We start from the raw sequence: 17,464 nt of genomic DNA on the forward strand, positions 1-17,464 counted from the left end.
ACAGCGCAAACACATCCGTGGAGCATTTCATAGCTTTGACAATAACATATTGTAAAACGCTGTATTTGAAGATTTAGTTTTCAAACAAAAGCCCTTGACAGTATAAATCATTACAACGTTGAATTCACGGTTGCTTATACGTAAACACATTCATATATCCACACCATCGCACACGTAATGTATTTCCCAAGCAGCCATTGTGCATATAGACGGCGGAAGAAGCACATAAGTACAGCCTCTGGGAGTAATGTCAGGAGGTGTGCTTATTTGCGACATGTGCTTATATCAGAAATTCACCTTTGCATTCTCCCCACCAGTGCACTAAAAGCATGTGTTGCTTATAGCATAACTGAGCTTAAATAAGCTATGCTGATATCGTCTGCAGTATATTATGTATTTAAAAGGGTCCATTGACGTTCATAAGATAAGCAGGCGCTACACTGGACGAGCAATTCTAAAGGTCCTAATCACGCTGGCCCCTGTCCAGTCGTGAATATAAATCGGTGCATGACAGTAAGTGGATTGGCAGGTGGCATGTGGTGGGATAAATTGCTGGTATTCTCACTTTCTTCCGAGATGTCTGGCGAGCGTGGAAGAGTAGGCCAAAAATACCATCTGGAGGGGGATTCTCTAGAGCTTCCTCTGGCGGAGGCCCTGCCAGCTGTGGCATAGCAAGAAATTGCAGGGCTGCGCCTTTACCTCTGCTACCTACACGATGCCGCTAATTTGACTCGTACACATTTGTTATGATTGATATCCTGCATTGTCTTGTTGCGGCCTTGGATTATTGTTGTTGTTTTGCTGCGTTGCCCAAGCTTGCATTTGCTGTTGACGGATCGGCAGGAATTCACGTACGAGTGAAATGTGTACTTCTATACTTTATATTTGTTTAGTGATATGGTTGGCTCGCTTACCTTTTATCTCTCTTGCTCTCATATCGTGCATTGCGTTGTTTGTTGTTGCAACTTGCTGACACCCGGCGCCTTGCTGGACGTCTGTGAAGAAGTGTTACGAAGCTCATCGGATTCCTCCGGTCTCAATAAAGACTCTGATTCTGACGGCCGATATATATACACACACACAAGAAAGTGTCCACCGGCACGCATTTACAGTCTACAAGCAGATTTTGTTATATCTCTCCTCTGCAATTAATCTCTTTGACAGAGGATGAGGAGGATCTGAGAAGGGAAGGGGTTTTTTCTCCGCGGAGGTCAGTCTTCAGAATCAGCAGGGGACGCATGCTTCGCTCAGCTGAACCACAAGCCAAGGTCGGACTCAACATCTGCTCGCGTTGTGCCAGGTATAGTATGCATCCGTGCGTGTGCAAATTCACTCGGCGTTGTTCTCCGATGTCTTTTCGGATTTGTGCAGCGTATTGTTCAGTCGTGATGCTCGACGGCAGTTTGGCACCCTGGCCGGAGCTGATGAGTCTCTGCAGCACGTGGTACAACTGCAAAACACGTTGCGGTGCTGTAGAGCGTAAACATTTGCCCTGTCCAATGGCATTGCCCACCAAGTTGTAACGGAGGTCGTGTCATTCGTTAGAGGCAGTACTTGACCTACTCACAGCTAACGAAAACATCACAACCCTACAGGCTTAATTCTCAGGCAGTGCTCTCTTGAACGGTTCCTCGGGCAAGGATTAAAATAGGGAAACAATCATTGTATTATCACGCTGCTTGGTCCTGGAATGAATTCCGAACGATTTTAAAACTGAATAAGAGGGTACCACTGTCCGATTACAAAGCTCTGATAGGTGAAAATGTCTTTGACCATTGTAATTGTTCTTAATTATTAATGAGCCTAAAAAATGTCTGTGTAACGCGCGTGACGTCACTTCACGTCGACCAGCCCCCCTCATTAATAATCATGAACAGGTGACGTCACTGCGCATCAAGAAGGTGGAGTGGAAACAAAAATGTGTCGACGCAAATTAGCTTTCATTTTGACTTTTCTTTATGGAAAGTAAAGCTACTAAAGAAGTCAAAGCAGCAACGAATATAACGAGCCAAAAAGGCTTCGTGTGTCCCGCGCGTGACGTCACTCCACATGAGGCCCCCCTCACTAATAATCATGAGCGGATGACGTCACTCCACATGGAGCTCCCCCCTAATCAATAATCATGAGCTGATGACGTCACACATGTAGACCCCCCCCCTTTATTAATAATCATGAGCGGTAACACAAAAAAAGTTACTAAAAATGTAAAATAATTAAAATATAATAAACTGCCAGTATGTTCACCGAGGTTAAGAACCAGGCTACAGTCTACATTATAGACTGCCAGTACACTCACTCAGATTAATAACCATTGCTACAGTCTTCCTTATAGGCTGCCAGTACACTCACCAAACTTAATAACCAGGCTACAGTCCACATTATAGACTCAGATTAAGAACCAGGCTACAGTCTACATTAGTGTTTTTATGCACTTTATTTTTATTATTATTTTTCCATCTACGTGATTTTACCTAAAGAAACAAAGAATACGAATTCCTGCTGTCACGAAAGTTTTAAGTCAAAATGTAATCATGAGCCGGTCATTATTTTCGATTGAATATTTAAGATTAACTGCTATCCTGTACTATTTGGTATTGTTTGTGTGTAGTGTTGTAAAGACGAGTAAACTTCTTAGGAGGCACACTGTTTATTATAACTGTTCCTTACACAATCCTTAACACACACAGAGGGATATTCGGTCCCCTCACCCGATACCCTAGGGAGGTACAGCCTCCTAATTTGGCGGGACTTGCACGTCTACCGCTAACCTCCTAGCTTGGCGGGACTTGCACGTCTACCGCTAACCTCGTTGATACCTAAGGAGGTACAGCCTCCGGACTTGGCGGGACTTACACGTCTACCACTATCCTAGCCTAGAGTCCTCCGGCTTGGACCTAGGGGAGGCTATCTGACCCACCGCTGGCCCGGTGGGTCCTGACCACTGGGTATGCCGAGCCTTAGCCCTCAAAAGGGCTGGAAGGCCGGGTCCAGGGTCCTAGCTAGTCTTCAGCCCAATCTTCCGTCTTCGTGTAGGGAGAGAACTCCCCTAGCTCTGTTGGGTCACCCTTCTTATACTCGTTCGTGGCCAGGTATAACCAATCACATATTCCCACGTGGAACTGGCTGATTGGTTCTCCCTAAACTGTGGCTACGATCCACTTCACCTCGTCTGACCCCAACCGTTATGTACACAGAGGTAACGCTGCACTGCCCCCTTGATACCTGGTGGCAATGCAGGTTACTGAATAGTGCGTAGTTAACACCTCTACATGTGTATGATGGTGAGCGGGCCTGGGTAAAACTTCGTGGCCGGGAGTCAGAGTCATTCCCTGTACACCTTGGGGTGCGACAGGGATGTCCTCTGGCCCCCACATTATTTAACATATATTTTGACCACGTAGTTCGTGAAGCCTTCAATAGCTGTACTGGAGGAATTTCCATTTGGTACAGATATGATGGGAGGCTGATCGATGCCCGGGAGCGGTCAAGGGATGGCTCCCTATTGCTCAACCACGTTATGTATGCCGATGATCTGGTAATTGCTGCTCACTCAGAGGAGGAGTTGGAGGCGCTGCTGCTGAACCTGGAGCTTGCCACAAAGAGGTGGGGCCTTACCATCAGCCCCACCAAAACTAAGCACCTGCCTGGGTATTTTGTACCATCGGACATTCCACCCCCACAACTCCCAATTGGTGATAGGGCAGTTGGGGAGAGAGTGGAGAGTTTCCCATACCTTGGCAGTGTGCTCATGACCGGCTCTGATTTAGCAGCAGAGGTCTCACTCTGAATCAGTCGAGCAGCATTATCTTTTCATCGGTTGCGTAACGCTGTGTGGAGCTACCTGGTCTATCACTCCGCACGAAGCTTCAGGTCTTCTCGGCCAAGGTCATTCCCTCCCTTCTCTATGCTTGCGAAACGTGGACCCCCATAATGGAACATCTTCGCCGGTTATAAACATTTAGGCTGGCCTGCCTACGATCCATCCTGGGTTTTCCAGGGAAAATTGTGTGAGGAGCTTACAAATTCTTGAAAGATGTGGACAAAGTCCCATCGGTGAACTCCTCTGGCAGGCAAGGCTGCGTTGGCTGGGTCATGTAGCCCGCATGCCCAGCCACCGCATGCCTAAACAGCTTTTGTTCGGCCGGATCGAGGGGGCTAAATGGGCGCGGCACGGGCTAGAGAAGAGATGGAGTGATGTGGTACAGGAGGACGTGGAGCTGAGTGGACTTGCCGATGACTGGTACCAGCGGTGTCAAGATCGGTCTCTGTGGAGGAGGCTCGTGAAGGACGCTACTGGGCAGTTGGAGGCAGTCGCCCTCCAACAAAAACGGAGGGTGGAGGAGCGACGCTCACAACAACGAGTGGAGCGCCAGGTGGCTAAAGCACAGCAGGTTGGCACAGTAGGGGGCACAGGTGGTGCATCAACCAGTCGTCTCAGTCAGTCAACCCGTGGCACCTGGGTCTGCCCCGTGACCTCCTGCCAGCAGACGTTCGACACTTCACGTGACCTCAAGGTGCACATAGCCTGGCACAAGCGTTGTGGTGACGTCACCGCCACTTAGTGGCGAATGGCGGTTGTTGTTGTGTGTGTGTGGTGATTTTTTTTGCTGACTTCTTGCCAGGTCCCCCTAGCAAAATAGGCTTTTAACTTCAAGGGAGTTTTTTTTTACCTAGTTAAATAACCGTGAAATAAAATATAGTTTAATCTAGATTTGCAGTTTTCGTGACTGCAGGAATCCATACTCTTTGGTTCTTTCGGTAAAGTCACGTAATTTATTTTATTTTATACCTACGTGACTTTACCGAAAGAACCAAAGAGTATAAAATATATTTTTGTTACGTTTAATTTTGAACCCTACTTGTTTACATGTTTTCATGGTTGGCAGGATATGCGTTACTTGAATGTGTTGGTTTTCACATGTTTTAATTAAAATGATAATTTAATACGAGATCACCATTTTAAAAAATACGTTGCATTTTCTTATCGTCAAAAAAATTACGGTAAAAAAGCATTATCCTCTCCTTTTTATATGCTAAATATCACAATGCTACAATAAAAGCCACCGAAGAGCTTTTTATTTTAAAAGTACCCACGCTCGGATGCATGTTTTGCATCTATTTTCAGTCAACATTGTCGTTTGGGGCAATAATAAAATAATTTTAAGAAGATTACTCGAAACACCAAAATTGCATTAGAGCCCTTTGATGAAGGCTTAACCGTGACAGCTCACAACAGTACCGTGAATTTGCAGAGAGCGAAATGTAATGCGGAATTACATGAATCCAATGGCATTTCTGGGTCAATTCCCACATGGATTCACGGATATGTTTGCTTGCTCCTTTGACGTTATTCTCCATCAATAATTCAGTAACGTTTATAAATTAGTGATTGTGTCCAGGTCACATTGGTAATTCATTTTTTGTTTTCACTAAACCGCAGTGTCAAAACCACTGGGAATTATATTTGCACAAGTTAGACAATGTTTTGGATTCTACATGTTTGACTGCTATTATCGCATTTTGATGTGACGAGCTGCGTTGGAGTAGCGTAAACACGTTACGCATACATAGTCGACAATACAACTAAATGTAAATTTGTTTACGTAAATTTCAATTAAGCAAAGGCGCAGACCCACAATTGCTCGCTCACGCCACTGTTGGCAGAAGGGCCTCCACTCGACTGAGCTCTAGACAGCTCCCTATAGAGGGTATTTCGCCTCCTCTCACACACCTGGCCAGACTTCTTGCAAGAGGACGGAGTAGCCACACTTGACCCCACTACACGCAACCTTCCATCTATATTGTGTATCCATTTATAGTGCTGGGTGGACGGAGGCAGTGGGGCTGGGGGGTTTAAGAAACCTGCCGCACTATGATAGCTGCCTCACCGGGCGGTCGAATCGAGTTTAGTGTACTAACCATGACACCATGGCTGCATCCCTCATCTAACCGCATGGTTTATTATTTATTTCCGAATGGGTAACCTGAAAGTTGTCTTCATGGTAGAGTTTAGCAGAGATGAAAATGGATACACGTTACACAATGGGGCTTGGCAAGAGCTGAAGAGGCCTACATTAAGCGTATCGTGTGGCTGAGTGAACACTTGAAGGGAAAATGTAAACTATGTTCGTAAATGACAGGCATGGAAAATAAAAAGTAGAGTGAATTGTTTAGAATTATTACCTATAAATGCCATGCAATGTCTTAAAACTAGGAAGACATTTAATCTTGAAGAGATTCATGCGTCTTTATTTTCCTACCATCCGGTTTAAACCAAACATGTTTTCAACCATCAGTTTTATCTCAATTTGCAGTCAAAATGTGGACGTTAATTCTCGTTTATTGTTAACGTAATGTGTCCATTTATCTTAGTGGACTCCTGATGTATCAAACGATTGCAGTTTATTTTGTTTACAAAAGAGCTGGCAACCATGCTTTGGGCATCTTAGTCCATTAATAGTGAAAAAGAGTTTACACTCTACACTGACAATGATAGCAATAAATATAGCCCATAAAAACCCATCACTGCTCTCTACCTTATATAGAGCTGAGATTCATAATGGCGATAAGAATGCCATGATGAAAAATAAATGCAATGGATGGAACATCTTCATAAATTTTAAGACAAATTGTGGATAACGTTTATTAATGACATTTCAGTGTTGTTATTTTAATATATTTAAACCTAATAGCATGAGTAAAGCAACACTGATCAATTTCGTTATCTGTAAAATGTTTCCATTCTAAAATGCTTTTAAAACAATTTGAATGGCCTTACGACAGCCATTGTTATATACAGGTAGTCGATATTCATTTAAAATATTACTGTGCACTCAATACTCATGTACAAAAGCACTATCAAATTTCAAATGTGGTCTTCACGGATTACGGCTGCAAAAAATGACGTGTTACATTACCATACCTGTTTGCGAGTTTAAAGAGTACAGTCATACGTTGCTTATTTGAAAATCATAGCTTGGATATGTATTTTACATTATGCTCCTGTTCTGTCCTCGGAATATATATTTTGCGGTCAGGCTACAGGGAGTGGATGACCAAAAAGAAGACGCAGAAACCTCTTTTCCAGGTCCTGCTTCGTTCATAGAGAGTAAGTTTGCATCGTACGCAGAATTACAAGACGGTTGATTGCCAGAAACAGAAAACAAAGCTTCTTAACCAAATGTCAAACAACATCAATAATAGAGGTTGTTTTGGGGTTAGATCGCGTAAATATATGTGTGTCGTTAAACCCGCCACCACCCGACACAGCCAATTAGTGAGGTTTGTCACGTAAACAAAACGTGCAAATTCGTTACTAGTACAGCACACCGGTGTGTTGGAAAGTAAATCAGAAATATTTACAATTTGAGTTCGACGTTTCACCAGTTATTACAACTAGCATTATCAGGCGACAGCCAGGTTTGTGGAGAAATATTCCTGTTCTGTTCTTAAATAGAGGTATGAATGTGATGTCGTCACCTGTGAACGAAACGAATCAATACTACTGGTATTGGACCGTCTTCATAGCACGTAAAATGTGTGTGCTGTGAAGAAGGGCCCGCAATGTCGCCTATTATTATATTTCTCTTTTGAGGCAGTCTTATTGACAAAAGTGTAGATTTTTTTGCGTGCTAATTGTGCTTGTTGTACTCCTGCAAATGCAGAATCAACAAAATCATTGTATTATTACTACAGTATATATATATTTTGTATAAAATTAGGATTTTATGAAAACGACAACTTAGGCCCGTAACAACGCCTTAGGTGATAGAATAGCCGGAGGCGGACAAACTCGGGGCCCTCGGACGCGACCAGTCTATATAAGATGGGTGGCGGGGGGGGGGTATTGTATTTATAGTATAGTATTTAAAAAACAAAATATGTGTGAGTCTGTGCATATTTCGATTTTTCTAGTGAAAGCGTTTGTCACCAACTGCTCATATTGTAGTGCGTTGTGTGGGTGATAAACACACAATATTAACTCTTTCCAAGTAAAAAAAAAAATCAGTAATCAGCCTTGGCACGGCTTTCACATCCAGCTTCCATGTTATATTCAGATTATCTGGGCCCATGAGATTTGTGTGGATGAAACTATATGGACAATGATGTGTTTAAACCGTTATACCCTATACTCTTTGGTTCTTTCGGTAAAATCACGTAGGTAGAAAAAATAATAGATCACAACGTTTCGATCGCTCAACAAGCGACCGTCTTCAGGTGAGAGAATCAGACTGCTGTGGACGAGGCATTATATACCCTATTTATTCCAATGCCTCTATTTCACGGTGTTTTTTTTATTTTTGTTTTATTGAGGACTTGAAGCAATATGGCATCCTCCGCTGAACAGATGCAAGTTGTGTGAAATAGCCTCTTTGGCATTTGAAGTCTCAGCAAGATTTACATTGGCATGAAAAAAACTGTCACGGGCTCGTAAGCTGTCACAGTGCTCCAAATGCTTTGAGTTAGGAATCCCCGATTTTAATGGGTACCAGTGCATGAGTGGGGTGGCATGAATGTTTGAAATAAGTGAGATCTTTTGGTAAGGGCACCATTCTGGAAAACTTTGAACTGCTTTGTTACAGAATCGGTCTCACTTGAGCTTGCGGAGGGCACTCTTAAAGATACAGAAACACAGCATCCAACGAGCAGCACACAGGTACTTGCTGACAATTTATTTCAGAATGTTTGTTCTTACATTATCGGCTTTTTTTATGTTACCCAACATCTGTTTTGCAATAATTAAAATCCAAAACGTTGTTTATCACCTAGTTTGCGTGCTGGAAATTACACAGTTTTATTGATTACCTATTTTCCCAGCTGTTCAGCACAGCGTTTCAATTGCAAAATGCCATCGGTGTGCGATGAAAGTATTTTTTACTCATGTCTGCCTTAAAATAAACCTTGTTTTTACATCCTACAGTTAATCTCATATTTCCGTTTGCCATGATTTCACTGGTGGCAGAGAACCGGACTTGTTTGTTTCCTTTATTATTTCATTGACTACATTTGATATATATAGATGGCCCGTATAATCCCTTGGTGTGGCCGTGCATGAGTAATTATCAGGCTGTTTGACCACATGAGTGTTGCAGTACAGTACAGACAGATAATCTTCCACAGCCACGTTTTAAGTTGCCTGACTGGATGAACTGAATTAATTGGCAACCAGATTTTAACATGAACATTTTCATCATTTTAGGTGTGTAATTTCGGCATTACAACTGACACTTGTAAATGCTGCAATCGCTATGACAAGTCAATCAGAATTGGAAATGTAAATATAATAACGTTGAAACATGAAATACGGATAATTGTGACATTTAATCATAATAAAAAGTGAAGCGTGGGTTACTCGGAGTGATCTTTACAGGACTAACAATTGCTCTAATAGTAGAATTATAAAAGCGCCTGTTTACATGAAATGCATCCAGGGATTCCAGGCGGACTTCCGCTTGGCGAGATGTTAACTACCTCGCCTGGCATACAGGAGGTCGTGGGTTCGATCCCAACCCTGACGCCTGTATATTTGGAGTTTGCATGTTCTCCCTGTGTTTGCATGGATTTTTATCCGGGTCCTCCGGTTTGTCCCTCCACATTTAGAAATATGCGTTTGGAGTATTTGGCTGCTATACATTTCCACATGATAAGCCACTTCATCAGGTTATCATTTGTGGCCAGTTCGCTTCTGAAAAAGAGCGATATAACTGGGTGGGCTTTATCTGGTAAAATAAAAATAATAGTTATCACATTTGTTTGTCTGGTTCATTTTCATTGGGAAGCTTACAAATTCGGAAAAGTGTATTTGTTACATATATAGAAAAAAAATCCTCTTACAAAACCACCCTAAATACATTTGATCTCATCTAATATGAGAAATTTGGATGGCTGATCACCAAGGTGGAGATGTAAGTGTGAGTGGTGCCCCCTCTTAGGAATGGGTTTTCTCCGGTTCTATGCGGCGGTTTTGAGCCACATTCCAAACCTTTATTCGTGGTGTATTGGGCAATGATCATGAGGCAGAGCTCTCCTGAAAAAGAGTTCAGATTTCTTCAGGTAAAAACTTTGCATTTATATGTTTAAAAATTTAACAAAAAGACATGTAGCAAATAGCATGTCAAATATGTGTGCAAACAACTCATCGGGCATGAATTCAGTGAATGATGGATAAAATGTCATAATTTGAGTCACTGTCAGAATGTATATTCAGAATCTATACATTTTAAACGTGGGTTTGTAAGTCCAATATGGTACTATGGGTCTGTAAAATATTTATACCGATATTGTGTGGCATATAATTACGTGGAGGCAATGGGGCTTTTAAGACAACATAAAAACCATTGAATTGCAGTTATGCCCAGCCAGACCTGTTCCCGTTTCCAAAAGTCATCTAACCGGTAAGCGGTTTACACATTTCAATTTTCTTTTTGACACTGCATTCATTCAAAATCTCAATTCATGCTTTTTTTCAAATGTCTGATGAGGCAATGCATTGGCAACGAATAGCAGCGACTTATCTAATTGGGGAAAGTGACAACTGTGTAATTATCCAACCATTACTTGGTCATATTGAATGATTATAAAAAAGGCGTTAAGACGTTCAAACACCAAATAGACACCAATTACTAGGCATCGTATATGCACAACCACGAATAATTGTGGTAAATGCAAATATACATTTTTATTCTATATTATTATACTGGCGAAAGGATTCCATAGTTATAACCAGTCATATCCGCTTACCAATTCTGCCATGTAATGTCTATCTATTTTAACCGTGGTAATATTTTTAGGAAATATGCACAGCTGCAATATATATAGACCACTTATTGTATAACCACTTATTTGCGATTAATTTGTTACTCAAATCAATATGCAACAATTGCAATGCATAAACATTTGATTTAAGCACAAGCTTCAATATGGATTGGAGAAATACACAGGGTAAAATCAATAATTTAATTATATAGTTAAGAACGATAATCAATCAATTGGCACGTAGTGATACTCATACCTTTATAAACTAGATAATTTTGTAGGAGGGCGGAGGGACAACAACAATTGGACATATGTGAAAAAGAGCTTCATAGCTCATCGAATTCCATCGGTATAAATACATATTCTGATTCAATAATAAATTACCACGGTAGTTTGATGCCAAAATTATTGAGTTTTTTTATTTATACCGGAGGAATTCTATTAGCAATGAAGCTCTTTTTCACATATGTCCAATTGTCGTTATCCCTCCACCATCTTACAAGATTATCAAGTTTATAAAGATATGAGTATCACGACCTGCCAATTGATTGATTAGCGTTCTGACCAATTAACCTACTCTTCACCAGTGGCTTAAATATTTTCATGACGACATTCATCATCAACTATTAACACACGATGGCGTTTTGCTCAACATGCTTTGAGCTTCCTCAAAGCATGAAAAGTCTTACGCCATTGGTGAAGAGGAGGTCGAAGGTCAGACATCAATCAGTACATTGGCCACGTATTTAAATAATATCTTGTTAAATGTGACGTACGTAGCCAACCGCGTTAAACGGAGGTGCTTATGGGTAGTTACATATAATTACATAGAATGAGAGAAACGGTTTAGCTATGTCAATAAAATTAGTCAAACATAAGCTTGGTCGTGCGCAGACTTTATTGCAAGAGCCTCATCCCAAGAAAGACTGATGTTTGCCATGGCGTTAGCGATGCACATCAAATTGAGATTTGACAGATGACCTTGGTGTTTGCAAACATCTCGAGTGCGATCATTTCAGAAGCCGCTGTTAAAAAAAAAAACTGTCAAAATGTACAGATGTACAAAAGCATATGCGAGGAACATGTTGCCACGATTTCAACTGCTTATCCCATCAGGTGGCTCATGGGTAGGTCGAGCGGCTCGCAAATCAGAAGGTTGCAAGTTTCCATTTTGGGGTGGATAAACTTGCTACCACTTTGTGAGAAAGTCAACGGCCGTTGACCTCTGTGTAAAATCGCTCAAACCATATTTATGCGGAAATTCCATCGCAGGCTCAGTACTTTAAGCAGAAAGTGAGTGTCATTCATGCTCATTTGAGCAGGAAAGCACTTTGATTTTGACTTTCACCACGCAGTTCAAACTGCTGTCTAATTACAATTATTTAATAATGCATGATACCACGACAGACACCCTGTATTACAAATTAACAATTTGATTTCGTTACAAATATTAAATATAGGCGTAATTTTTGTTTTACTGAATATTTAAATATTATGAAATAACAAAAACATTCTCTGGAACACAATTTCTACTTGTTCAGTGGCAATGTCAAGGGATAATGATTAAATATGAGAAACACAAAACGGCGTTGTAATTTTGGGTTCAGGGAGCTTGTGGGACTATGATCAGACTAAGGCTGTGTGTAACAAGACAGACTCATGTATCATCTCTTAATTGTCTAATAGCTATGATCACTCTGTGTGCTCTGCACACAACCTCAGCAATGCTGTTATCGCAATGCCAATGGAGCTGTTATCGCAATGCCAAAAAGTACATTTCGAATAAATCTCTCAGTGATCACAATACAGACAAATTGTCTGCAGATGATTATACATGTATGTGCTTAGTGTGCAAGGGAGGCTATAAGGCATAAATAAGGCAGCCTGTAAGTTAACATGTTCTATAAATCTACCAAAACATGCACAAAATGCATTATGATCACATTGTGTATGAATGTTCATGACCTTATATATTAAAGCCTAAATCATTGCAATTAGATGCAATAATGAGTTAATTAAATAAATAAATAGGTGGAGGAATGCAATTGCTAGCAGGAAAGCCTCCTCTCATGGGAGATCTGAAAGAGAGACCCTTAAGATAAATACTTAAATAACAAAGCAGCTAAATTCAGAAATTTGTCGTGTTCAATGTCGAACTAAATTTAACTTTCTTGCATCGAAGATGTTTGCATTTCGCCCGGTGGGGGTTGATAGTCATAGTGTCTCGTAAACGCCGCTTACAATCACGGGCACGACGCTTTTGCGCCTTGCAGAATCGCGATCTATTTCCACGGCGCAAATATACAACCGTAAATATATAAAATGCTCAAGGCCGTGTTATCCAACGTTCATATCTCGACGGCTAAGAGGGATCGAGCTCTCCTTCTCTGCCGAGCAGGCCAAGCCAACTTCGTCCGCTTTGCCCGAGGAGGAGGTGGGGAGGAGATCCCAACGGGAATCGCTGCCCGGCCAAAACCCCGAGCCGCAGCTGCCACGCAGCAGCGGCAGCAGCAGCAGCAGCAGCGGCGGCGGCGGCAAACCGCAAGGGTCGAGCAGACAGCAGGCCAAGTCGGCCCCCTTCCCACACTCGCCAGGAGCGCCAGCGAGCCGAGCCGCTTCATCGCGCATCCCTGTCGTGAGCCACTCGCCGAGGACGCTCCCGGAAAGTTCCAGCGCAAAGCCGCGGGCGAAGGTGCGCGCCGTGCCTAGGTGTCAAATGCTGCAACGAGTTTCAAAGGGAACGCGCCGAGAGCGGTCTGGGGTTTGGAACAAACAAACAAACAAATAAATAAAAAAAGTGGCCCAGCCCTTTTGTGCGTTGTGCAACAATAAAAAAAACTGCCGGAGTTTTGTGGTGCTCCTGTTTTAGGTTTCCCGTAAAAAAACGAATTCAGGCAGCAGTGATACGGAGCAGGACAATTTGTCCATGGTTTGCTGATGGTTTTTGAAAATTGCTCATCATTTACAGATTTCAATGCTCACAAAATAATTTGTCAACAAGGATGTTTTTGTTGTTGTTATTGCTTTAGTCCGCAATGACTACGAGTGGATGAAAATGAATCAAGACCAAAGCACGTGCTTAGATCTTTCGTTATGCACTCAGATTTAATTACCTACTGCCAAAGATATATTTTGAGTTTGCAATTGCAATATTTATATAGCCATATCTCGCATCTCTGCTTTAAATGTGCATGTGTCAGCTGTGTTTTTTTTTCGGTTTATCTCTGATTGCGATGGTGACAACTGTAATTCTTCTTCGTTCTTATGTCATCAGATGCCCACAGGACAGCAGCAAAGGTAGCAGCAGTGGATTGTGCCCAGATCCATAAAGACCTTCACAGGAAGCCTCCTCGACCCAGGCTTCCATCAATACTGGATAAGAACCACGTGCTCATTGTATCGACATCTTGGCAGCAGATGCGTGGCACAACTGTGCCTTTCTATTTTGGCGCTTCCTTTGAGAAATGGCTGTAGGATTTTTTTTTAAAATCTCGTTTTCCTTTTTGTTTTTGATATACAATAACGAAAGGTAATGTGTGTTATCTAATATGAACAAATGGCGAAAATCTCGAATGAAATGAGACAAAATACTCGGTACGCAATAAGAACAAATTTGTTTCTGTAAAAAAATAAGTTACGTAAAATTGTAGTCTGACAAAATATCATATGCATGATGCATTATAAATGGTATACTTTACGAACAATGTCTGACCCATGTGCATCATTGTGTGGGTGTATGAAGCTTACTCGTTAAACGTTATTATTATTTTCGGTTTTATTGTTGTATAAAATACATACTTTTACTGACACGTATTATTATGAATGCAATAACATTACTAATTATGCAGTCACTTTGTTAAAAAAATGATTCGGCTGAATATAGTTGATCAAATCCACGGATTTGTAAAGAATTTGCTTCTGGAATTCTATTACATTTTGCAATATATTACATTGTGTGTTGATGCTGATTTTCGTGCACGGCAGTTGTACAATTATAGAATAACCTGACCACAAAACTATTATCCTAACATAAAATAAACAGTAGATGGCTTCAGTGATATTCTACCCTGGTAAATATATAATTAAGATAATACTCTAATGAAAGTGCAGAAGGCTAAAAAATTACTACGTTTTTATGAGGAAGGTATACCAGGAAAAAAAACATTGAGTGTTGTATTTCTTAATGGGGAAAAAAGAACACTTAGTGTGCTATTATTTGTACCCAAATCATGTGTAATGTATACAGTGAGGGAAAAATGTATTTGATCCCCTGCTGATTTTGTACGTTTGCCCACTGACAAAGAAATCATCAGTCTATAATTTTAATGGTAGGTTTATTTAAACAGTGAGAGACAGAATAACAACAAAAAAATCCAGAAAAACGCATGTCAAAAATGTTATAAATTGATTTGCATTTTAATGAGGGAAATAAGTATTTGACCCCTCTTCAAAACATGACTTAGTACTTGGTGGCAAAACCCTTGTTGGCAATCACAGAGGTCAGACGTTTCTTGTAGTTGGCCACCAGGTTTGCACACGTCTCAGGAGGGATTTTGTCCCACTCCGCTTTGCAGATCTTCTCCAAGTCATTAAGGTTTCGAGGCTGACGTTTGGCAACTCGAACCTTCAGCTCCCTCCACAGATTTTCTATGGGATTAAGGTCTGGAGACTGGCTAGGCCACTCTAGGACCTTAATGTGCTTCTTCTTGAGCCACTCCTTTGTTGCCTTGGCCGTGTGTTTTGGGTCATTGTCATGCTGGAATACCCATCCACGACCCATTTTCAATGCCCTGGCTGAGGGAAGGAGGTTCTCACCCAAGATTTGACGGTACATGGCCCCGTCCATCGTCCCTTTGATGCGGTGAAGTTGTCCTGTCCCCTTAGCAGAAAAACACCCCCAAAGCATAATGTTTCCACCTCCATGTTTGACGATGGGGATGGTGTTCTTGGGGTCATAGGCAGCATTCCTCCTCCTCCAAACACGGCGAGTTGAGTTGATGCCAAAGAGCTCCATTTTGGTCTCATCTGACCACAACACTTTCACCCAGTTGTCCTCTGAATCATTCAGATGTTCATTGGCAAACTTCAGACGGGCATGTATATGTGCTTTCTTGAGCAGGGGGACCTTGCGGGCGCTGCAGGATTTCAGTCCTTCACGGCGTAGTGTGTTACCAATTGTTTTCTTGGTGACTATGGTCCCAGCTGCCTTGAGATCATTGACAAGATCCTCCCGTGTAGTTCTGGGCTGATTCCTCACCGTTCTCATGATCATTGCAACTCCACGAGGTGATAGCTTGCATGGAGCCCCAGGCCGAGGGATATTGACAGTTCTTTTGTGTTTCTTCCATTTGCGAATAATCACACCAACTGTTGTCACCTTCTCACCAAGTTGCTTGGCAATGGTCTTGTAGCCCATTCCAGCCTTGTGTAGGTCTACAATCTTGTCCCTGACATCCTTGGAGAGCTCTTTGGTCTTGGCCATGGTGGAGAGTTTGTAATCTGATTGATTGATTGATTGCTTCTGTGGACAGGTGTCTTTTATACAGGTAACAAGCTGAGATTAGGAGCATTCCCTTTAATAGTGTGCTCCTAATCTCAGCTCGTTGCCTGTATTAAAGACACCTTGGAGCCAGAAATCTTTCTGATTGAGAGGGGGTCAAATACTTATTTCCCTCATTAAAATGCAAATCAATTTATAAAAATTTTGGCATGCGTTTTTCTGGATTTTCTTGTTGTTATTCTGTCTCTCACTGTTCAAATAAACCTACCATTAAAATTATAGACTGATCATTTCTTTGTCAGTGGGCAAACGTACAAAATCAGCAGGGGATCAAATACTTTTTTCCCTCACTGTACAGCTCTATATGCCATATATATTACAGTATATGTAAACATACAGACCATACATTGAAAATATGGATTTTAATGCCAACATTTTATTCGGAAAGCTCGAATATTATATGCTAACATTGCATTTTGCACATATTTATCTGCAGTTTAATAATTATGATAATCTTTGCCATTGCAATGGTCAACGTAAGCAGCATGCACATACACTACGCATGTGTATATTATATAACATGTCCAGTCAAGGTTGTTCCATGCTAATATCCACATTGTTGCAAATAGGGCAATGTGTTACAATAGAGTGAGGCTAAATAAATACAAGCGTGTTGTGTAATGCATGGCACAATTCCTTTATATTGCATATTACTTACTTGCCGAGTCAAAACAGATTTATTCGAAACCTACCCTAAGGAAATGAAAAATATACAGTCTATTCCGGACAGGTGTAATAATATGGACTACTTTCAACGGAACAAGCCACAGCATTTTTCATATTTATGAAGGGGGCACAAACAAAGAATCCTCCTCTGTAAAGCATTAGCTGGAGGATATTAGCATTTTCATAAGAAACTATAAAAATAAATATGGGTTTATGAAAAGTTCAGCGTATACCGTGTCATAATGCTCATTCCTACTGACCACTTTATTTTAAAACTGATCTTGACCATCTATTCAATACGTGTTAGACAGGTTGCAAATTGTTATGCATGTTCAGTTACATTTGAACTTGGAAATATATTTTTTATTTCCCCCTCCCCCCTACCCCAATTTCATTCAAATTATGCTCTTGGTGTTCAGATAAAGTATACCCAACCAGGACTCTCACAGAAGGCTGAGGCGCCCCCATTCTAAATTATGTATG

At 41.3% G+C, this 17,464-nt stretch overlaps 1 protein-coding gene across 2 annotated transcripts in view; it reads left to right on the plus strand.

The window, feature by feature from the left end:
* Nucleotides 1–17,204, plus strand: part of LOC116942583 (uncharacterized protein C8orf34-like) — a 40,488-nt gene extending 23,284 nt beyond the window's left edge. The window contains exons 8-13 of one of the 2 annotated variants that reach the window (XM_032954659.2): nt 1,165–1,300; nt 7,038–7,108; nt 8,583–8,656; nt 10,349–10,394; nt 13,154–13,447; nt 14,030–17,204. In XM_032954659.2, the coding sequence (XP_032810550.1) occupies nt 1,165–1,300; nt 7,038–7,108; nt 8,583–8,656; nt 10,349–10,394; nt 13,154–13,447; nt 14,030–14,229 (821 nt within the window). In that variant the 3' untranslated portion in view covers nt 14,230–17,204. The remainder of the gene's footprint in view (nt 1–1,164; nt 1,301–7,037; nt 7,109–8,582; nt 8,657–10,348; nt 10,395–13,153; nt 13,448–14,029) is intronic. The other variant, XM_032954660.2, reaches the window with a different exon arrangement.
* The last annotated feature ends 260 nt before the right edge of the window (nt 17,205–17,464 follow it).

This window comes from Petromyzon marinus, chromosome 15 (assembly GCF_048934315.1).
Source record: "Petromyzon marinus isolate PM22_M1 ecotype Great Lakes invasive population chromosome 15, UKy_Petmar_22M1.pri1.0, whole genome shotgun sequence".
NCBI classification, from domain to species: domain Eukaryota; kingdom Metazoa; phylum Chordata; class Hyperoartia; order Petromyzontiformes; family Petromyzontidae; genus Petromyzon; species Petromyzon marinus.